Source organism: Aotus nancymaae, unplaced genomic scaffold (assembly GCF_030222135.1).
Source record: "Aotus nancymaae isolate 86718 unplaced genomic scaffold, 86718_ANA_hifiasm-v0.15.2.pri h1tg000004l, whole genome shotgun sequence".
Classification (NCBI taxonomy): domain Eukaryota; kingdom Metazoa; phylum Chordata; class Mammalia; order Primates; family Aotidae; genus Aotus; species Aotus nancymaae.
The window spans coordinates 30,043,238-30,066,419 of record NW_026988415.1 but is presented as its reverse complement, the minus strand read 5'-3'; the positions used below and the strand labels follow the sequence as shown (position 1 = coordinate 30,066,419).

The following is a 23,182-nucleotide window of genomic DNA, read 5'->3' as shown; positions in this document are numbered from 1 at the left end:
CTTCTTTTCATATAAATGAAGGAATTTAATGTGGGCTTAGATAGCTGTGATATTGGACATAGCCTTCCCCTGGTATTTAGAACTACTTTTCCTAAGAAATATAGTGATATACGGAGGAATTTGATCTTCAGGGTGGTTTTTCATTTTTAAAAATTCGTTGCAGATTCTTGGCCAACTCCTGAGACACCCACCTTTATGCATCTTCTTGGCTCAATTTGGTCACATTCCTCTAGCTCTCTCCTCCCCATTTTCAGCAATTAAACGTTGAAGTGCCTTGATATGTTATCGGGGTTGCAAGTTCAACTGGTTGATGTATGACTCACTTCTAGTGCCCTTTAAAATTTTTTTGGCACAAAAGAGAGCCATTTGTTATATATCCAGAGTCCCAAAGTCCTTAAATCCTTAACTCTTCCGGGAGGGATTTTTCCTCCTCTGCAGTGGGAGAGCATCAAATCAAATGAGGATTTGACCTAAGAAAGCACATACAATATTAAAATAATTGCTAGGAGGTCAAGGTCACTGTGTGTGTTAGAAGAAAAGGAAGAGAAAATATTTTATTTTTGATATGTTAGTCCAATTGTATTCTCAAATCTACCAGACTGTCTCTTATAGCTAACAAATGGATTGCATTCATTTATTATGCATAAGAGATTTTTTCACTAATTTGCTTTTCATGTTTTGGTTTCCCTCATTCATATCACTGCTCAAAAACTATTAGGTACTTCCTATGTGTCAGACACCTTGGGAATCCACAAATTAATCACCACATATAAAATTTCTTAATTTTTTCAGAGACAAGGTCTTACTATATTGCCCGGCTAGAGTGCAGTGGCACAATCATAGCTCATTGCAGCCTCCAACACCTGGGCTAAAGCGATCCTCCTGCCTCAGGCTCCCAAGTACCTGGGACTACAGGTGCATTCCACCACGCCTGGCTACCAAACATATATTGAATGCCTTGTTAATAAAAGTTAGCATTTGGAGGATAGAGAGGTGTCAGATATAGGGCTTAAAACATTTTTGGGCAGGTGGGCAGGGCACAGTGGCTCACACCTGTAATCCCAGCACTTTGGGAGGCTGAGGCGGGCTGATCATTTGTGGTCAAAAGTTTGAGACCAGCCTAGCCAACATAATGAAACCTTGTCCCTACTCAGAACACAAAACTTAGCCAGACGTGGTGACATCCACCTGTAATCCCAGCTACTTGGGAGGCTGAGGCATGAAAATGGCTTGAAGTCACTGCACCCGGTGTATGCCTCCATTTCTCTTCTGTAATATGGAGGACATAACAGTAATGACCACACCAATTGTTATTAGGATTCAATGAATGGCCGGGTGCAGTGGCTCACACCTATAATCCCAGCACTTTGGGAGGCTGAGGCGGGTGGATCACTTGAGGTCAGGAGTTCAAGACCAGCCTGGCCAACATGGTGAAACCCCATCTCTACTAAAAATACAAAAAAATTTAGCCGGATGTGGTGGCACACACCTGTAATCCCAGCTACTCGGGAGGCTGAGGCAGAAGAATCTTTGGAACCCCTACAGAGGCTGCAGTGAGACAAGATAGCTCCCACTGCACTCCAGCGTAGGTGACAGAGGAAGACTTTGTCTCAAAAAAAAAAGGATTCAATTAAATAATATGAGGAAAGCACTTAGCCAGAGACCATAGTGCACAAAGCACCCCACAGATGTTAGCAATTGTTATTTGATATTATTAGAATTGTGGAAGCCTTGAATGCCAATATCTAGCATGTGTGCCTTATTATGTGAGTAATTGAGAGTCATTGATCATCTGAACAGTGCTATGCCATGCTGAAATACATCTGATAAAATAATTTGTCTGTAATGCAAAGGGTGGACTGTAGACCCCTCCTACTAGACTTTGCTTTAAATCAAATAGTTAAAGAATGCTTCAGTGCCCAGATATGGTAGAATTATTTAAGAAAAGCTATTGATTTTTACTCAGCTTCTCAGAGAGTAGGACAGTGTTGTATATTAAAACTTGGGGCCAGGTGCAGTGGCTCACGCCTGTAATGCCAGCACTTTGGGAGGCCAAGTCAGGAGGATCACTTGAGGTCAGGAGTTCAAGATAGGCCTGGGCAACATGGTGAAACCCTGCTTCCACTAAAAACGCAAAAAACTTAGCTGGGTATGATGACACACTCCTATAGTCCCAGCCACTTGGGAGGCTGAGGCGGGAGGATCACTTGAACCCAGGAGGTCGAGGTTGCAGTGAGCTGAGATCATGCCACTGCACTCCAGCCTGGGCAACAGAGTGAGACTTCATCTCAAAACAAAAAAACAAACTTGGTAGGACTGTAAATGACATGATGGAGAGAGTTGAGTGATGCATTAGGTTGCCCGTAGTGGTAGGGGTTCTTTAGCAGGGTGAAGTTCCTGGCATTCTGGGGTCATTAACTGCAATTCACTTTTTTAAGTCCTGGGTTTTTTTTCTCCATTGTTTCTTTAATCTTTGTGTGAAGAGTTCTAAGACCCAGTATGTCTCTGTCTCTCCTGCTTTCTCCTTTTCCTTGCTGGCTTTTCCACTGTGTTCTGTCTGAGACATTAGGCAGTTCCCCCGCACCGTTTTCCATTGCTCCCGGCCTGCCTATGCTGCCTCTACACCTTTGCAGCATCCTTTTTAAGGGTTTTTGGTTCATGCAATTTAGCAGTAAATAATTAGCTCTCTAGGTAACACACACATAATAGGTAAACACTCGTGATTTGTTGTACAAAATGATAAGAGATACTTTTCCTACTTTGTTTTTTCTTTTCTTTGTTTTTTTTTTTTTTAATTAAAAAAATTTTTTGACACAGGATCTCGTTCTGTCACCCAGGCTGGAGTGCAGTGGTGCAATCTCTGCTCACTGCAACCTCTGCCTCCTGGGTTCAAGCATTTCTCTTGCCTCAGCCTCACAAGTAGCTGGGATTACAGGCATGCACCATCATGCCTGGATGATTTTTGTATTTTTAGTAGAGAGGGAGTTTCACCATGTTGGCCACACTGGTCTCGAACTCCTGACCTCAAGTGATCCACCCACCTCAGCCTCCCAAAGTGCTGGGATTACAGACATGAGCCACCACGCCCAGCTGTTTTCCTACTTTGAGGATACTAAGTGCTCCAACTTTCCTTCCTTTCTTTAATCTTTGATGCAGCTGAATGACAAATGGCCATTGTTCCTGCTCCAGAAGGGGTTCAAAAAGGTTGTCATCTGTCCAGGCACAGTGGCTCACACCTGTAATCCCAGCAGTTTGGTAGGCCAAGGTAGGCAGATCACTCAAGGCCAGAAGTTCAAGACCAGCTTGGCCAACATGGTGAAACCCCACCTCTCCTAAAAATACAAAAACAATTAGCTGAGAGTGGTGGCATGCATCTGTAATCCCAGATACTCAGTATGCTGAGGCAGGAGAATTGCTTGAATACAGGGGCAGAGGTTGCAGCGAGCCAAGATCACACCACTACACTACAGCCTGGGCAACAGAGTGTGACTCTGTCTCCAAAAAAAGAAAAAAAAAAAAAAGGATTGTCATCCTAACTAACAGCTTGGGTCCTTCAGGAGACTTGGCAGGATCCTATAGAATCCTTTGGCTTACTTTCTTTCGTGTGGGTGGTCTGAATGGACCACTCTTCAGGATCTGTGTTACTCACTGAGTACAGTAGGACATTTTCAGCTGTGTTCACCATCTAGAAAAAATAATAAAGGCAAGGAGGAAGAGAAAGAAGAGTATGGGCATTACAGAGAAACACAATTCTGTTGGATGAAACCACTGGAGAATCTGCTGGAGAATCTGTGCTGGATATGGGATTATTCATTCATTGTTTATTCATTTTGAAAAATTTTGTTGAGTCCAGGCATTGTTATAGGTACTGGGGGATAACAGCAGTAGATGTAACATGAAACTTCATGGGCTAGAGAGAGATGGCAAATAAAATAGATAGATGAATAACATATTTGTATAGGGATCACTCCATGAAAGAGATATAACCGGGTGCTATGATGAGAGCAGGCGGTATAGAAGGCCTCCCCGAGGAGGGGAGATTCAAGCAAAGACCTGAGAGGAGTAAGAAAGTGAACTGTGTGAATAATCAGGAAAGAGGATTCTAGGCTGAGGAAACAGGAAGTACAGAGACCCAAAGGAGCTTACTTGGGATATTTGAGTAACAGCAGATAAGCCAGTGTAGCTGGAGTAGACAGATTAGAAATAGAGTCCAAGAAGTAATCAGAGGCCAAATCCTGTACAGTGTTCTGGGCTATGGTGAGAATTTTAGAACTTACTGTAAAGTAAGATGGGAAGCCATTGGAGGATTTCGGCAAGATTCTCTTCGTTTGTAGCCATCATCATATTCTGATTCCAGTTCTATCAGTGACTTGCCTGAGTGAACTTTTTTTCTTGTTGAGACAGGGTCTCACTCTGTCACCCAGGCTGGAGTGCAGTGGTGTGATCTCGGCTCACTGCAGCCTCTGCCTCCTGAGTTCAAGCAATTCTCCCACCTCAGCCTCCCAAGTAGCTGGGATTACAGGCATGTGCCACCACGCCTGGCTAATTTTTGTATTTTTAGTAGAGACGGGGTTTCACCATGTTGGCCAGGCTGGTCTCAAACTTCTGACCTCAGATGATCCACCCGCCTTGGCCCCCCAAAGCATTGGGATTACAGGCATAAGCCACTGCTCCTGGCCTCCTGTGTGAACTTGAATGAGCTCTTAGTCCCTCAGTTTGCTGTTAGGTAAAATGTGGATAATGATACTTATCCCCAAGAGACATTAAAAGAATGAGCTATTGGTTACAAAAGACTTGCGGCCTTCAAATGACAGGTATGATATAGAGTAATTACCATTGTTCTCTATGGTCATTATTTTAACACCTGTCTTCTTTTAGAAATGTAAAAAATATATATAAACTTATACCCTAAATAGCTCGTGGAAATTTTTTTAATATCAGGGAAGTTATGTTTCTGATTTCCCTGTGATTTCCATGTGAGAGATTTAGGATATCCTTTCTTCTTTGAAAAGGATGTCTTAAAAGCTTCTCAGAAGTTGAAAACCAACATATATCCTAAAATATTAGAATGAGAAGAGATCTTACAATTTGCTGTTGGGCAGAGTCTGATTTCTACATAGAGATGACTTTTAAAAATATTCCTTACTGTCCAAACTGTGTGTTTCTAGTGTATGAGAAATCACTTGGGGAGGGTAGCTTCCGGGCTAGGAAGGCTGCTGTGTTATTTGTTCAGGTTGAATGAAATTATTTGTAGATTGTGGAAAAATATGATCTTACAGATCATCTGGTCTGATTTCATCATTTTACAAGTAAGTAAACTGAGAGAAGCAGAGTCTCGAGGACAATTTCAATGCTGGTTAGCAGGAGATGCTGGCTGAGAATCAATATCATAAGACTTTCAGGCATCTGCTCTTTCTGAGTGCTCTTTCAGGCATCATGTTCTCTCCCCAGATTCATGAGCTACCTACCCTAGTGTCACAAGTAGATATAATTGCAATGTTACAGGAAATGATTTGCTGTAATTTCATATCCCTTTCTGTCTCTATTGTAATGATGTGTTTTGCTAATATTGGAAGTGGTGGCTGCCACAGAATTTCTTTGCTTGGTGAGGCAGCTGTACATGAAAAAAAAAATTCCCGGACTATAATTTGACTCTGTGCCACAAATGTTTTGCTCTGTATTTTCTCTTCTTCTGCCTCTCTCTTTATTGTTGGCTGTTGACTCTGAAAGTGAATTCTATAGACTGTCTCACTGAAGTGGCAGAATTTTAGTTTTAGATTTGAACAATTCAAATCTAATTGTTTTCATATTACTTTTTTTCATGTTACTTTTGGCCTAAAAGATGTGTTCTAATTTTATTATAGATAATTATTGCAATAACTTTAAAAGGCAATGTTTTACGCAAAGTAAGTGTTCATTACACATTTATTCATTTGAAATGACCTCAGCATGTCATTTTAAGCCTTCTAGTTCCATCATTTTAATGAGAGATATGAACCATTGTCATGAAAATAAGCAAATAGCCCAGGCAGAGTGGCTCACACCTGTAATCCTAGCACTTTGGGGAGGCTGACACAGAAGGATCCCTTGAGCCCAGGAGTTCAACACCAGTGTGGGCAACATAGGGAGACCCTGTCTCTAATAAAAATAAAGAAAATAAACAAATATACATATATAATCACCATTATGATTAACATTTTCCTTTAATATTAATCTAGATTTCTTCCAGCAAACTTGAATGTGGATTAATTTACTATGAGAATATATGTATATATTCTCACATATATGAGATATGTAAATATATGAAGGATATAAATATACCCACAGATTCTCTTTCTGTTCCTTTGCATCCTAATACAATAACATTTAATTGACTGGCATTGCAAGACAAGCTGATGTTTTCTGCTTGGACTCTTTTCTGTTGATAGCATATAGCCCACATAGCCCCTTCCTGAGATAGAAGCTGTAGCATTTATCAGTCTAACCTGTTAGGATATTCCTTATACTGGTATATATTTTTGTCATTCATTAAAAAATCAGTGATATTTATACAAGTCAAAAATAACTATCAATGTTATTTATTTTTACTGGTTTTTCTAAAAAGAAATGCCTCGTAAGGCTTTTTTTTTTTTTTTTTTTTTTTTTTTTTTTTGCGACAGAGTCTCCCTCTGTCGCCCAGGCTGGAGTGCAGTGGTGCAATCTCAGCTCACTGCAACCTCCACCTCCCGGGTTCAAGTTATTCTTCTGCCTCACCCTCCTGAGTAGCTGGGATTACAGGCATACGCCACCATGCCTGGCTAATTTTGTATTTTTAATAGAGACAGGGTTTCTCCATGTTGGTCAGGCTGGTCTTGAACTCCCGACCTCAGGTGATCCGCCCGCCTCGGCCTCCCAAAGTGCTGGGATTACAGGAGTGAGCCACTGTGTCCAGCCAAGGCTTTTATATATTTTGCTTGGTCATACTATGGAGAAATAAATTGATATTTCAGGTACTTTGCCAGATGTTAAATCGTTGGCAAGAATGATCTTGCCAAATAATACTCTTTCCATAATTAAAGTTCTCACAATGATCAGGGATCACATTGGGTAATCAGATGGGGAATTAAAAATGACAACCTTAAATTTTAAAGCCAGGTTCTTTGAATAAGACAAGATGCATAGGAATACATTTCCTCAGTAATTGCCAGGAGTCTATTTCCTAGCTGCTCTTCCCATCTCACCCTGAAGTGATTTCAGATCTATCATCCTGGGAAATTGCAACTTGAATAAGCTCTGCCTTTCACTATGACAATTGCTTGACATAGCCTGCAGTTTGTGACTTATTGAAAGAAGCATCAATTCATCAGAGAGCTCCTAATCCCTTTTCTCGCCTCTTATCAGGCTCTCAAAGTCTGTTTTTAGGGGAGCATAGAGGGACAGCATGAACTCCTCAGGCAGTCCTCCACCTTTTCTCGTTCCTGTGGGCTTTGCTGTGAGTTGCAGCAACTGGCTACTCCTTAACTATTGTGAATCCCTAACTCCACAAATGGCATGCTTCCATTAAGCCTGTTGATTTAAAGCTCAGCATTTGGGGCACTCAACAACACCTGGTAGGCAACTAATGACTCTGTGCTTCCCTGTGAGTGCACTGTAAACTGGACTTTCAGAAGCAAACACAGTGTAGATGAGTGCCATAGGATGTGCAGGTGAGATGGAAATATATAACGTGGTATATATGTGATTTTTATATTTATACTTGGATTCATGATAATAGAAACAAGATTAAAAGGATCTAATCATTTGTAATTAAATGGAAAAAGAATGCTATAGTGTAAGAGTCAGGAGATTCAGATATCCAAATGCTTTTTACATTTCGAAGTGTTAAATCTTAATTATTGTTCTCCTGATATTTGATTAACTGAGGGTAAATCATGTGACTTTCATTCTCTATCTGAAAAAAAAATGAAGATAATGATAATTCCTAACATTTTGTCAGGGTTGTCTGAAGATTGTCCAGGTACAATGCCTGGCAAGGCTTTGAGGTTTTTAGTTCAGAGAAACTGTTCAAATGCAATATGTATGTAACAAATGAATCATTGCGGGTTTTCCCCGTGTAGGTATTCAAGAGACGATATTTTTACTTGACCCAACTTCCTGATGGTTCATATATTCTCAATTCCTATAAAGATGAGAAAAATTCAAAAGAATCGAAAGGTTGCATCTACTTGGATGCCTGCATTGATGTTGTTCAGGTAAGACTATCGAGATAATCCTTCTCTTTTTCTAAGAGGGTTATTGATAAGCTCCCCAGATGGCTGGGTGTGGTGGCTCATGCCTGTAATCCTAGCACTTTGAGAGGTTGAGGCAGGAGGATTGCTTGAGCCTGGGAGTTTAAGATTAGCCTGAGCAACAAAGAGACCCCATCTCTACAAAAAAAATACAAAAATTAGCCAGGCATGGTGGCGCATTCCTGTGGTCCCAGCAACTCTGGAGGCTGAGGTGGGAGAATCACTTGAGTCTAGGAGGTTGAGGCTGCAGTGAGTTGTGATTACAGCATTGCACTCCAGTCTGGGTGACAGAGCAAGACCCTATCTACAAAAAAGAAAATTTTAAAAAAAGGTGGCTGGGTGTGGTGGCTCATACCTATAATCGCTGCACTTTGTGAGGCTGAGGCAGGTGGATCACCTGAGGTCAGGAGTTCGAGACCAGCCTGGGCAACATGGCGAAACCCTGTCTCTACTAAAACTATAAAAGTTGGGTCAAATGAGAACACGTGGACTCAGGGAGAGGAGTATCACACACTGGGGGCAGTTGCCGGGGGGTAGGGGATGGACAGCGGGGGGTGGAGGGGTGGGGAGGGTGGGGAGGGATAACACGGGGAGAAATGCCAGATATAGTATACACCTAAAGTAAAATAAAAAATAAAATATATATATATATATATGTATATATATATATATAAGTTATCTTGGCATAGTGGCATGCACCTGTAATCCCAGCTACACAGGAGGCTGAGGCAAGAGAATCACTTGAACCTGGGAGGTGGAGGTTATAGTGAGCCAAGATGGTGCCACTACACTCCAGCCTGGGTGATAGAGTGAGACTCTGTCTTAAAAAGAAAGCAAAAAAAAAAAAAAAAAAATAGGAAAGAAAATGAACCTCAGCATTTTTCTATCTTGGTTGATGGCATCTCCATCCTCCAAAACATCAACACTAGAAAGCTCAGAATTCTCTTCAGTGCCCTGTTCTTGCTCAGTGCCAATATTTAAATGTTTATCAAGTTCCTTTGAATCTTGCTCTAAAGTGCCTCGTAACCTCTTCCTACTTCCATTGTCCTTTCTCTGGTTCTCCCTTTCATCATCTCTGGCCTAAAGTTGTGCTTTTGTGCCTCCTGATTTGTTGTCTTGCTCCAGTCCAACTTCCTAAGACATAGATTGGGTCTATCATTTGCCTTCTCCAAGTCTTTTGGCTCTTGATTGATTGTCTTACAGAGTGAACTCTAAAGCTTTTGCCATGACTTTGAAGGCCCACAGTGATCTGGCCTCACTGTACTTTATAGCCTCATCACTCCTGAAGCCCCTTGTGTATTCTGTGCTCTGGTCACACCAGGCTAAGCATTCTAAGGCATTTCACACATATATGGCTGGCCTTAGATTCTTTTCCTCCTCTTGCTATATTTAATTTCTCCTTCTATTCCTGTTTGAACCTTATCTTTTATGACTCAGCTTAAAGGCTACTTCTGCCATGAAAAGTTTTATGTTTCCTTCCTCACCCCCATGACTACCAAGTAGAATTAAGCTCCATCTCTCCTGTACTGACCATTTTGCTTTTCCTTCTGTCATACTACGGAGTCACATTCCAATTTTGGTTCATTCTACACATTCCTTTTGGGATTACAGGGACCATGTCTTACTCATTTCTGTTTCTTCTATGATGATTACCAGGGCCCTGCACACAGTAGGGACTTAATGAATGTTTGTTGATTTGAATTACTGAGGGGACACAGACAAAAACAGGGTGGGAAGTAGAGGGCAGAGAGATGATCTGAAGAGGAAGTCAATTGACTATGAAACAGAAGCCATTACTACAGAGCCAGGGTGGTGTGGTGGACTAGAAGGAACAATGGGCTGATTAGGAGGAATGTGATGTTAGTTCAGCACTCTCAATTTACCTAAATCTTCATTTTCAGAACTGTGAAGTGGGATTAGTAATATCTGTGTACTCTATCAAACAAGACTGTAGTGAGGATCAAATGAGAAAATACCTTTAGGGCATGATGTTGTGTGCCTGTAGTGCCAGCTACTCAGGAGCCTGTGGCAGGAGGATTACTTGAGCCCAGGAGTCTGATGCTGCAGTCAGATATAATCATGCCTGTGGAACAGCCACTGCACTCCAGCCTGGGCAGCACAGCGAGACCCCATCTCAAAAAAGATAAATGGGAAAATTTTAACAAATGAGAAAATGCTTTTTAAAAAGTATAAAGATCTATGTGAATAAAATGTGCTTATATATTATATATTCATATATATGAATTCATATATATTCACATGTGTAAAAAAGACCTTTCTTATCTTACTGGAAGAATGAGGGCACACATGATTTCTGGATTAACCTTTCTTTGTAGTGCTTTCCTCATCTATTAATTTTTATTATTATCATTAAAATTTTTTTTTTATTTTCTATTTTTTGTTTTTTGAGACGGAGTTTCACTCTGTTGCCCAGGCTGGAGTGCAGTGGTGTAATCTCAGCTTGCTGCAGCCTTCACCTCCTGGGTTCAGGCGATTCTCCTGCCTAGAGTAGCTGGGATCAGAGGCACCTGCCACCATGCCTGGCTAATTTTTGTATTTTCAGTAGAGATGTTGTATAACTTTCTCCTTAGTTCAGCTAAGGAGAAAGTTATACATCTCTTGCCGGGCGTGGTGGCTCACGCCTGTAATCCCAGCACTTTGGGAGGCTGAGGTGGGTGGATCACCTGAGGTCGGGAGTTTGAGACCAGACTGACCAACATGGTGAAACCCCATCTCAAAAAAACAAACAAATGAAAAAAAACACTTCTTATCACACAACCAGGAAATATTAGACTTGTGGACACATAGAAGGGTGAGAAGCAGAATTTATTGGACGAAAAGGAAAAAGGAAAAATAACTCTCAGCAAAGTGAGAGAGAGTCCTCCTAGTAGGTTTCCCACCTCACAGATTGAAGGTTTCGCCGGGGACCTTTGGCTGTCTCCTGTCTCTATCAGAGATGCGGTTTCTCCATGTTGGCCAGGCTGGTCTCAAACTCCTGACTTCAAGTGATTCATTCACCTCAGCCTCCCAAAGTGCTGAGATTACAGGCATGAGCCACCACGCTCGGCCCCCCTCATCTATTTATGATACCTCCCCCCAAATATTTTCAAATGTATAAATCTTTATGACTTGCTACAGCAGTTTAATTTCATCCTTTCCTAGACTTCAAAGATTAGAAGGAGGAACTTTCTTGGTTCCTTCTTGAATAATGACTGTGAAGTGGAAAATTATTGATTCATGAGCCTTTCTTGAAATTAATGCTGAGGGATTTGAAAGGGGTAGTGTGTCATTTCTTTTGTCATGACAGAGAAGGTGGTAAAGTAAAATAATGTATCAGCATATTTGAGAAAAGGAAGAGTATTATTTTCCTTGTGCAGTGGTATTCAGCACAGGTCATTTCCATATATTTTACGGAGAGTCACAATTTAATGTGAACCAACTATGGTTGTATGGCCTTATTTTTTCTTTTTTTGCCAAGACATTCTTCTTCTTCTTCTTTGTTTTCTTTCTCTTTTTTTTTTTTTTTTTTTTTTTAGAGAGACAGAGTTTTGCTCTATCTGGAGTGCAGTGACATGATCGTATCTCACTCCAGCCTTGAAGCCTTGAACTCCTTGCTGCGAGCAATCCACCTTAGCCTCCCAAAGTGCTGAGATTACATGCATAAACCACCATGGTTGGCCTTCTCTTTTTAATTTTTAATTTTTTTTTTTGAGGCAAGGTCTCACTGTGACACCTAGGCTAGAATGCAGTGGTATGATCTTGGCTCACTGCACCCTTGACTAAGCTTAAGTGATCCTCCCCGCTCAGCCCCTCGAGTAGCTGGGACTACAGGCATGTGCCATCACTCCTGGCTAATTTTTGGTATTTTTATTTATTTATTTATTTATTTATTTTGCAGACATGAGGTTTCATCACTTTGCTCAGGCTTGTCTCAAACACCTGGGCTAAGCAGTCCTCCCTCTCAGTCTCCCAAAGTGCTAGGATTACAGGTGTGAGCCACTGCCTCCATCTTTACTTTTTAATTGTTATGGATATGTAATAATTTTACATATTTTGAGGGTACATGCGATATCTTGATACAAGTATACAATGTGCAGATGATCGGATCACAGTAATTGGGATATCCATCACCACAAGTGTGTATCATTTCATTGTGTTAGGAGCATTCCAAATCCACTCTTACAGTTATTTTGAAATATACAATAAATTATTGGTAACTATGATCGCTCTATTGTGCTACCAAACACTGTGGTCTTGTTTTATACTACTGTGATACAGTTAACATTGTGCATGGTAAAGTGAATTAGGATCTATATTGCCTTTTATGAGATATAAATTAAGTATCAGATTTGTTTCAGGTCATATTTTCATATTTTTAAGTGCTGACTCTGAAAATCTGTAAATATTCAAGGAAAAGTTTGAATGGGGTGGAAACTGTAAAATGTTTGCTTATTTTTGTGGTGGTACTTTGATTTTCTAAATGTGAAGGATGCCAAAAGGCCTTAAGTGATAATACTTAACAAGTATTGTTTTCTGCCAACTTTATGCATATTTATACTACTGTGCTCAGTCCTGAGAGGAACAAAAAATATACTTGACATAGTCATTTGTTGTCTTAAAGTGTCTGTTTCTTGTGAAAGAAGCAGTTATTTCCTGAAAGTATTGACGCACATATGCACTAAGCTGAGATAAAAATAAATGCAAACTGATGACATTTAATAGTAGAAGGACAATGAAACTAACTAAACACATGCTTTTTTTTCCCCCTCTAGTGCCCCAAAATGCGCCGTCATGCTTTTGAACTCAAGATGTTAGATAAGTATAGCCATTATCTGGCTGCTGAAACTGAGCAGGAAATGGAGGAATGGTTGATAACTTTGAAAAAGATTATTCAGATCAATACCGACAGTTTAGTGCAAGAAAAAAAGGAGACGGTAGAAACAGCACAAGGTCAGAATTTTTAAGTGATTTATTATTAAAGTAAAGCCCTTGTCTTTAATCCATGGAAATGTCCTCTGTGCAGGGTGAATAGAGAACTCTTAATCTTGAAAGTTGACCTGCTTCTTCATTAAAAGTGACCATGGAGCTTGATAGACTTTTTTTAAACAGTTGATGCTGCATGGACTCTGACACATGAAATATAACCAGACTAAAACAGATAGAAAATTCATGGCAGGTTTTCAAAAGTCCATTAAAGTTTTCCCTATGCTTTCATAATAGAAATTCTTTGCAATAAATCTAGTAGGAGAGGATGGGTGGGAGAGATAGTTAGGATACTCCTCTTAGGTTATTAGTAATGGTCTATATGGTTTGGAACATCTGCTTTTAATGAATTTGCAGATGATGAAACTAGCAGCCAAGGAAAAGCCGAGAACATCATGGCGAGTTTGGAAAGGAGCATGCATCCGGAACTGATGAAGGTACATCTTTCATATGGCAACTTGCCTTCAACTGAGATAATACAGGATTAGCTATTAAAATTTTAATGCTGGATTCCATTTGGCAATGTCATTTCCACGTTAAAATCCACAGGAAATTGGTGAAACAGGTAGAGATTGTAAAAGAAAAGTTGCACTCCTGAAGACTTACTTGTAAGTACTAACTGACAGATTGGAAAAATCTTATTTTTTTTCCAGACAGCAAGAAATACTTCCAGGCTTTTCAGACTTCATTAATTTTATCTGCTAGTTTTTATTCAATTTAATTACTATATATCATTCATAAAATATTCTTCTTTCAAAAGGATAATGATGCAGCTCACATACATGGTATTTAATCTAATGACAAACATATGTTAATTTCACATGAAAATCATATTCTCTGTGTGTAAATATATGTATATATATGAATGATTTCATCTGATAAAGGTTTTCGTGAATATGCATCATTTTTGTTATTTACTCTGCTGTTTGAAGTTAGAAATGAACCAATTTTGAAATTGTGGAGATGATTGTCATGTGTATCTTACCAGGATATATTATTCTGTAGACTCCATATTATAGTAAATTAGTAGGTTGTGACCCATGTATTCATTTAAATCCTTGTCAAACCTATTTATATTTTTGCTTTATTCATCTTCCTAGACAACTTAGTTACACAAATTTGGAAGCTCTTTTTTTTCTATTTTAAATTTACCCCTCATAAACTTCAAAGCTATTTTTCAAAATTTAGGGACACACTCATGATCCTCTAATATAGGATTTTTTTTTTTTTTTTTTCAAGACAGAGTCTCACTCTGTCGCCCAGGCTGGAGTACACTGGCACGATCTTAGCTCACTGCAACCTCAGTCACCCAAATTCAAGCGATTCTCCTACCTCAGCCTCCCGAGTAGCTAGGATTACAGGCGCCTGCTGCCACACCTGACTAATCTTTGTATTTTTAGTAGAGACAGGGTTTCACCTTCTTGGCCAGGCTGGTCTCAAACTCCTGGCCTCGAGCGATCCACCCATCTTGACCTCCCAAAGTACTGGGATTACAGGCATGAATCACTGCACCCGGCCTGATCTAGGATTTTATAAAATGATTTTATAGAGTTTAGTTGCATTCCCTCTCAATCTTTGTCATCCTGGATTGTGCAGCTCACTAGGTATTTCCCAAAGTGATAGAATCAGAATTACATATAATATTCCATAGCTAACACCATGGATATGAAAACTATGGTGATTTCTCTTTTATTTCTCCTTTGCATTCAGAGTCTCTTGCATTCCTGTTTTGTACTGACTACAGGATGAATAATAATCTTGGTGTTGCAAGCAGGCACATAGAAAGTGTAAGAACCTGATATATAGCTTATTATGGGTCATAGCCAAGCAAGCGTTCTTTATCCATCTTAAGTACATGGAAATAGAGAATGACATATTTTTGAAGCTGTGACAGATTGATAGTTTTACATAAACTATACATTAAATAGTATTTAACACTGTTTTGAAGGAAATGAAGTAACATAAATGTTTTTTAAAATTTTAGTATGGAAGAGAAACTGAACAACTAAACAAACTCAGTAGAGGCGATGGAAGACAGAATCTCTTTTCTTTTGATTCAGAAGTTCAGGTATTAATGATACTTCTTTAAATAGTCCTAGAATTGTTGCTTATTCACATAAACAACATCTTTGAACTGTTGAAATCTCTGTTTTTTTGTACCAGTGGGGATAGATTATTTTATATTTGTCTTGTTTACTTTGAACAGGTAACTTAACAATGAACTCTTCACTCAAGAGGACCGTCACATTTGCAGATAATTTGGGGCTGAATTACATATGTATTTCTCAGTTTCTTACATTCTTTTCATTTCATCTTGCTTCTCAAAATAGATAAATTAAAGCACCCTTCAAGATGGTTACAATGTTCTTTTAGCCCATTAAATACAATTGTGATCTAATGGCAGTAAATATCTGCAGTATAAAGAACATATGAGTCATATGAGACATTTATTTTTCACATTTGATGTAGGCTTGTAGAACTGGGATAATTTTTATGTCTGGCTTAATCACACTTTAAATGGAGGGTGGTGCAGGAAGGTGCAGGTTTATATGCGTATGTGTATTTTAACCTCTTTCATGAGAGTTAGATGTGTTTTGTACTAAGATATATGCAGTTAATATTTAATTCTATGATATTTTCTAATTCAGTTTTTAATTTGTTTAAGTAGGAAAAGTCTAAAGTATATAAGTATTACAAATATTTTTCCTAATGGAAAATAGTTTTTGAGAAAATGAAATTGAGGGAGATGAAATTTTTTGGCTTTCTTTTCCCTTTTTCTCTATGAGATTTCGAATGAAAATCTTTGATTTTGTTTGAAATCGGAAAATGTGCATTACAGTTTTTTCTTCCATGAAAATATGAAATAATTTGGGGAAATCTGATTTTGTTGTTGTCATTTTTCTTTTTCTTTCTTTCTTTCTTTCCTTTTTTTTTCTTTTTGTTGTTGTTTTGAGACAGAGTTTCGCTCTTGTTGCCCAGACTGAAGTCCAATGGCACGATCTTGGCTCACCACAACCTCCACCCCCTTAGGTTCAAGCAATTCTCATACCTCAGCCTCCTGAGTAGCTGGGATTACAGGCATGTGCCACCATGCCTAGCTAATTTTGTATTTTTAGTAGAGATGGGGTTTCACTGTGTTGATCAGGCTGGTCTCGAATTCCTAACCTCAGGTGATCTGCCTGCCTTGGCCTCCCAAAGTGCTGGGATTACAGGCATGAGCCACCACGCCTGGCCTCTTTATTTATTTAAGTGTAGTCGAGTGCAGTAGTGACAAGAGGGAGAAAGTGTACAACAGGGAGTTTGGTATGTAATTGACTGAACAATCAATTGAGATAACTCACTGCCTTTAGATTAGCCATGGTTGTTTTTTCTTTTTGCTTCATATGGTTTTCTAATTAAAAATTTAGTTTAAAATGGAAAAAGTATATAGGCTATAAGTAATGCAAACATCTTTTCTTAATGAAAATATCACATGAGAAATGGAATTATTTGGAGAAAATAGATTTTTAAAAATAATTTCATTTCCCTTTTACCCCCATTGGAATTAAATATTGCTTTAGGGCAAGTCACGTGAATTTTTTTTTTGTAAAAAAGTAATAGTATAATGGGCCTCAGGGATGTTTGTTCTAAGATATTCATTCAGAAATTCACTTGTTCCAAGCTTGTCTGAGTCTTTGATCCCCGACCCATGATTGGGCTCTAGTTGGACATACCAGACTCTTTCATTGTATTCAAAGGAGCCAACTGACTGTGGTTGAAACTAAATCCAGTATTTTTACAAATTTGTGGTGTAGCATTTTTGTGGTCATAAAACTGAACTGGTTTTATGTCTGAGTTATTTATCAGTGAGCTATATAGTAAGCAAAATTCACAGTTGTAATGAAGCTTTAAGGAGAAGAAATAGAATGTTATGTTTGTTATGGAAGGCAGTCTTACCTCGGAGAAACCCACGTTGCATCTGTTGAGTACCTTTTCTAGGTGAGGCACCATCCTGTAATTTCACCTTTTCTTTTGGCCATAGTTCATTATTCAGAGACATGACCTTAGAGAATAAAGAAATACTGGCTGACTAAAGTGGATGGCTCAAACTTTGAGCTGAAGAAGGCCATATGTCCCAACATTTGCACTCACAGGCCTTAGAAGGGAAAGGATTTGAAGGCTGGAGTGGTTTGGTCCAGTTTCTCTTCACATTTTACTGTCTGAGTGAGACAGAAAGGAGAGCAGATAAATGGGTGGAAATTAAAATTGATCTCCATGGCAATGACTTGCCTCCCCTGGCTCCACAGATAGATAGGTATTCAAGAGGGAGCTGTCTAGTCCCACACATTCGCATTCCTTTTGTAGATAAATAGATTCAAAGGGGAAGAAGTCATGCTTTCAGGTACAAATCTTACACATTGGATCCTTTTAAGGAGGTTTTTGTCAGTCATACAGGCTAAGTTAGAACAGCTATAATTATCCAATATTCTTCAGGCGTAATACCTGTTTTGGCTTGAATTACTTAGGTAATTGAGAAAAATTTTTGTTTCTTGTCTTGAGTTTTCCATACTGACAGTGTTATTCTGCTCAGATCCACCTGATCATTTTCTGCCTACAATGTCTATGACCTTAATGAAAACATCGTAAATTGTCCCACAATCCATACTTTTCTTCCCCTTTGTGAATAGAATATAAGTCTGTTCAGACATTGAGCATGAACAGATGAACTTAGATTGCCTGAGCCTTGTGAGCTCAGAAGGAAGATTCTAGGAGTTTTTTTTGAGAGACAGATTCCTCCCCTACTGAAAGGAATTCCTTCACACCCAATATCTTTTTCGTGTTTTTATTTCAAAATACCAATAATTTTCAAAAATTGATTTCTGTGGCAGCCCAGGTCCATTGCCTAGCTCTGTTAGCTGAGCTCAGTGTTGATCAATTTCCTAAGCAGATGCCTCTTACTCTGTTCATAACTTAAACATAAGTAGTCCATGGGGTTCCAGCCTTTTGCGCCTTTCAACCTAAATGCTGCTGACTCCCACATCCAGATCTCTAAGTCAGGCCTCTCCAATTTTTCCTAATGCCATTACCTCAAATGCAATACATCCCATACTGAACTCACCATTTCTACTCACTGTACTTCAAAATCTGTCATTCATTTGTATTTCACGACCAAGTTCATAACATCACTATCTATTGAATCTCCCAAATTAGGGATCACTGTATTAATCTTTTTTTTTTTTTTAACATAGGGTCTCACTCTGTCACCCAGGCTGGAGTTCAGTGGCACCATCATAGCTCACTGCAGTCTTGAACTCTTGGGTTCAAGCCATCCTCCTGCCTCAGCCTCCCAAATAACCAGGACTACAGACATACACCACCATGCCTGGCTAGCTTTTATTTTTTGTAAAGATGAGGGTCTCACTGTCTTGCCCAGGTTGGTCTTGAACTCCTGGCCTCAAGTGATCGTCCCTCTTCAGCCTACCATGTTAGTTTAGATGCTTCCCATACCTATTCCTGTCAGTTTTGCCTCCTGCACAGCTCATAAAGGAAACCAAAGTTTGACTGTTTTGGAACATATATTGCATGGGGAAGACAAAGAATAAGCACATATAAAAAGTAATATTAGAAAGATAAATGAGAGAAAGGGAGCAGGGAGTGTGCAGTTGTCAGTTTTTTTGTTTGCTTGTTTTTGAGACGGAGTCTCACTCCGTCTCCCAGGATGGAGTGCAATGGCACGATCTCTGCTCACTGCAACCTCTGCCTCCTGAGTTCAAGCAATTCTCTTGCCTCAGCCTCCCAAGTAACTGGGACTACAGGCACGTGCTACCATGCCCAGCTAATTTTTGTATTTTTAGTAGAGACAGATGGGGTTTCACCATGTTGGCCAGCATGGTCTCGATCTCTCGAACTTGTGGTCCGCCTGCCTCTGCCTCCCGCGTGAGCCACTGCGCCCAACCGGGAGTGTACAGTTTTCTATAGGGAGTTAGGGAAGGTCTCCCTGCAGAAGTGTCAATTAATCAGAGGCTTGGAAATGAGGAAGCAAGCCATGTAGCTATCTGAGGGAAGAGGGTTCCTGACAGAACAGCAAGTGCTAAAGCCCTGGTGTGAGAGTGTCCTTGGTGTGCTGGTAAAATAATAAAGGAGGGCCAGGCATGGTGGCTCATGCCTGTAAGCCCAGCACTTTGGGAGGCCAAGGCAAGTGGATGACAAAGTCAGGAGATCAAGAACATCCTGGCCCACATGGTGAAACCCCGTCTCTACTAAAATACAAGAGTTAGCCGGGCATGATGGTGCATGCCTGTAGTCCCAGCTACTCAGGAGGCTGAGGCAGGGGAATAGCTTGAACCCGGGAGGTGGAGGTTGCAGTGAGCCGACATGCCATAGCACTCCAGCCTGGTGACAGAGCAAGACTCCGTCTCAAAATAAATAAATAAATAAAAATGACCAAGGAGGCCAGTGTGGCTGGAAGAGGGAGGAGGGCAAGCATGGTAGGAGATGAGGTCAGAGCAGTGAGAAGAGACAGGGAGTCATGTCATGTAGGGCTTTGCAGGCCATAGTACAGACTTGTGACTTGTTCATTGCCTTAGATCTGAGTTTCATCACCTTCCTCTAGGATTTCTCTATCACTGTTTAACTTTAGTGTAAAGTCTATAAAGGCTTGTTAAATGAAAACATAAAAAGACTTCAAATGAAGAACGGACAGAGAACAGTTGGCTTTTGCCATTTTTAGTATATTAACATAAATCTATTTTAATATGAATCCTATCTTTTTTTGAAAATGATTCATACTCTCTGTTTTGTAGAGGTTGGACTTTTCAGGAATCGAACCCGATATAAAGCCATTTGAAGAAAAGTGCAACAAACGTCTCCTGGTAAATTGCCACGATTTAACTTTCAATATCTTGGGCCAAATTGGAGACAATGCAAAAGGACCACCCACAAATGTATGTATGACTTTTCCTTCTACCCCACTTGTATCAGTGCATTAAAGAAATGTCTTTCTTAAAATAATTTGTACACCAAACCTCATCCATGACATGCAATTTACCTATATAACAAACCTGCACATGTACCCTGAATCTAAAATAAAAGTTATATATATATATATACACATTTTATTACAATAAAAAATCTTTTTGTGACTGAGAACTATTAATAATTGACTATGTGAAGATTCCAGTGCCACATATGATAAATTAGACATGGAAGAATTTTATACATCTCTTTCTTTTGCCAAAATATGGCTATGTTCTCATTTTGAGAATTCATGAAAATCTTATCTACTTAGAATAGCAGATAGAGTAGGCTCTTGATGTTCCAGAGGAGCATGTCCCCCAAACCTGGAAAATCCTCAAGTATGTAAATTCTATAAGATAATATGATTTCTTCTATGAAATTGGTTCATAGCAATGAGTAAGGATCACCATAGCCATGCTGGGATAGAGATGCTGTGCAGTCTGCTAGGCTCGGTCACTATTCTATAGCATTAGATTTATTTTGGTCTACAGAGAAAATTCTAATAGCTGTCATGGATCATTTGAGTTGCTTAGAAATCCTTGGAACTGTAAATGTAAAACCTTCAAAGAGACTGTTTTGTATGTTCATCTTTATTTTTTGGTTCTAGTTTTGTCTATTAAAAATAAAACAGTGATGATTGATTCTCCTACAAAATAGCTGAAAAGTACAGCAGACTTTCCTGTGTGTAAAGGGTTAATCTGTATTCCATCTGGCATGAAATTTCTCTTTGTGACCATCTTTCAAATGCCATCTGTAGAGAGAAATCATGTCTTCCAAAATTGCTGATAGGGCAAAGCTTTTGTCAAGTAATTTGATGTTGACTGTTACTAGCTCTTATGAAATGTATAGTTGAGTAAGTTGGAACATAATAGAAGAGTAGATTCATTTCTACTCTATAATATTGGCATTATTTTTTAAGTAGTTTCAGTAAATGTGTAGAGAATTAATTTTTATTCATAGAACAATTTGTGTTATATAAATGTAGCTTTTGATTTCTATTTTTTTTGTAAACTTTATAGTGTGTGAAATTATCTACGCCTGACAGAGGTTAAAATTTGATGAAGTCTGTTGTTTTGGAATGCCCTTTCTTCTGTGCAGATAAGCCATAATATAATTTTAGCTAAGTGTTGAACTCAGAAAGGAACTGTAATCACAGAAACTGGAGGAATAACAAATTTATTTTGCAATTGTGTCTCTCCCCACCATCCCCCCGCCAAAGTCTTAGTTTTAAAATATAATTGTTTTCATTCCCAGGTTGAGCCCTTTTTTATCAGTCTTGCCTTATTTGATGTAAAGAACAATTGTAAGATTTCAGCAGACTTTCATGTAGACCTGAATCCCCCATCTGTCCGTGAAATGCTGTGGGGCTCTTCAACCCAACTGGCCAGTGATGGTAACCCGAAAGGCTCTTCACCCGAGTCTTTCATTCATGGAATTGCTGAATCTCAGTTACGCTACATAAAACAGGTAACAAATGATCTTTAGTCTTACCAGTACATTCATAATAAGAAACAGAAATGTTCTTGTGTTATTTCGTGATTTCAGGCCAGTGTTTTCATGGCATTCTCTCTCATGTAAGGTCTGTCAATAGATATTTTTCTGGTGACTGAAGTTTGAGGGCAAAAATGGAAACCAATGAACATGCTAGTAACATGTTAGCATAGGAACATTTTTAATGGGACCATAATGTGAGAGAGAGGGAATTATTTTGTGAGATAGAAAGCTGATACAGACACACATAAACACACCAGCACCCACACTCATGCATATACTTCTGAGTAAGGCAATAAGTGCTTGAAAGTTTTGTTTTTTAAGAAAAATTGACCCTAAATTAACTCTCCCATCTCTGATTTTCATGTCCATTATGAGTAGGTCATTTGAATGGAGCATATGGGCTCTTTATACAATGAGTTTTACTTGAAAAGCAATGGGTGGGAACTGCTTGTGTCATAGCTGTAATGCTACACTCATCTGTTCTATCTGGAGCAAAGAATCCCTTTCAGAAAGAGCTTAACTGTTCCTTGGAATTCTGACCTCTGACCAGACTGGAGGCCATGAGAAGTTAGCAGAGTGGAATTGATCATCTGCTTGCTAGCAGCTAAAAGGAAATGAGAGCATGGCAGAAAATTAAAGTCGAAAGAGACATGTGAACAAAGCTGCTCATGTTGTAAGGAGATTGATTTTTCCCTAAATAAAAATACCATTCCTTTTTTTCCTGATTATAATGATAAGTAAATTCTTATGTAGAAAATTCAAACAATATAAGAAGTATAAAGAAGAAAGTCAGTCACCAATCGTTAAGACAATAACTTAACATTTTGGTAAACATCTTTTCAGACATCTCTGTTGTGTATATAGAAATATATACACATTATGTATACTCCTATAAAAGTTATATCATATGCTGTTTTATACCTACCGTATTCTTTTAATATCATATTTATCCTATATCAATATCTATAGATCAGTCACATTCAATATTAAAGGCTAACATGACATTTCATTGATTTAGCTACTTAAGACATTTCTAATTATTTGCTATCAGAAATAATGCCACATTGAGCCTCTTGTGCACACATCTTAGCTCATTTATTGAATTATCTCCTTGGAATAAATTCCAAGCATTGGGATTTTTAGGGTCAAAGATTATGCTGATTGATATAGATGATCAAACATTGGGAAGGACTTTACATGGGCTGTCACTGTCCTTTTGTGGCTGCGTATTTCTGGTAGCTTGTCCTCAAGTTAGCCCTTAATCCCTGATAGCCCCTTTGCTTGTTACTCAGACTGTAGTTGTCACCTCTATGAATATTCCACAATGATGGTGGATGCTTCTGAAAGAGGGATTGAGCAAGTACAGTGTTGTAAATGTTTGAGAACCTGCTATTGAATTTTATGTTTAAAATTTCCTGGCTGGGCACAATGGCTCACACCTG

The 23,182-nt window shown here is 39.1% G+C and overlaps 1 protein-coding gene across 2 annotated transcripts in view; it reads left to right on the top strand.

Moving 5' to 3' along the window:
* The window catches only part of DOCK11 (dedicator of cytokinesis 11), a 188,397-nt gene that overhangs the window by 57,811 nt on the left and 107,404 nt on the right, over nucleotides 1-23,182 (top strand). For both annotated transcript variants that reach the window (XM_012475980.2, XM_064361620.1), the window contains 6 exons: nucleotides 8,097-8,231; nucleotides 13,040-13,217; nucleotides 13,608-13,687; nucleotides 15,235-15,318; nucleotides 20,033-20,173; nucleotides 21,501-21,713. In XM_012475980.2, coding sequence (XP_012331403.1) covers nucleotides 8,097-8,231; nucleotides 13,040-13,217; nucleotides 13,608-13,687; nucleotides 15,235-15,318; nucleotides 20,033-20,173; nucleotides 21,501-21,713 — 831 coding nt within the window. The remainder of the gene's footprint in view (nucleotides 1-8,096; nucleotides 8,232-13,039; nucleotides 13,218-13,607; nucleotides 13,688-15,234; nucleotides 15,319-20,032; nucleotides 20,174-21,500; nucleotides 21,714-23,182) is intronic.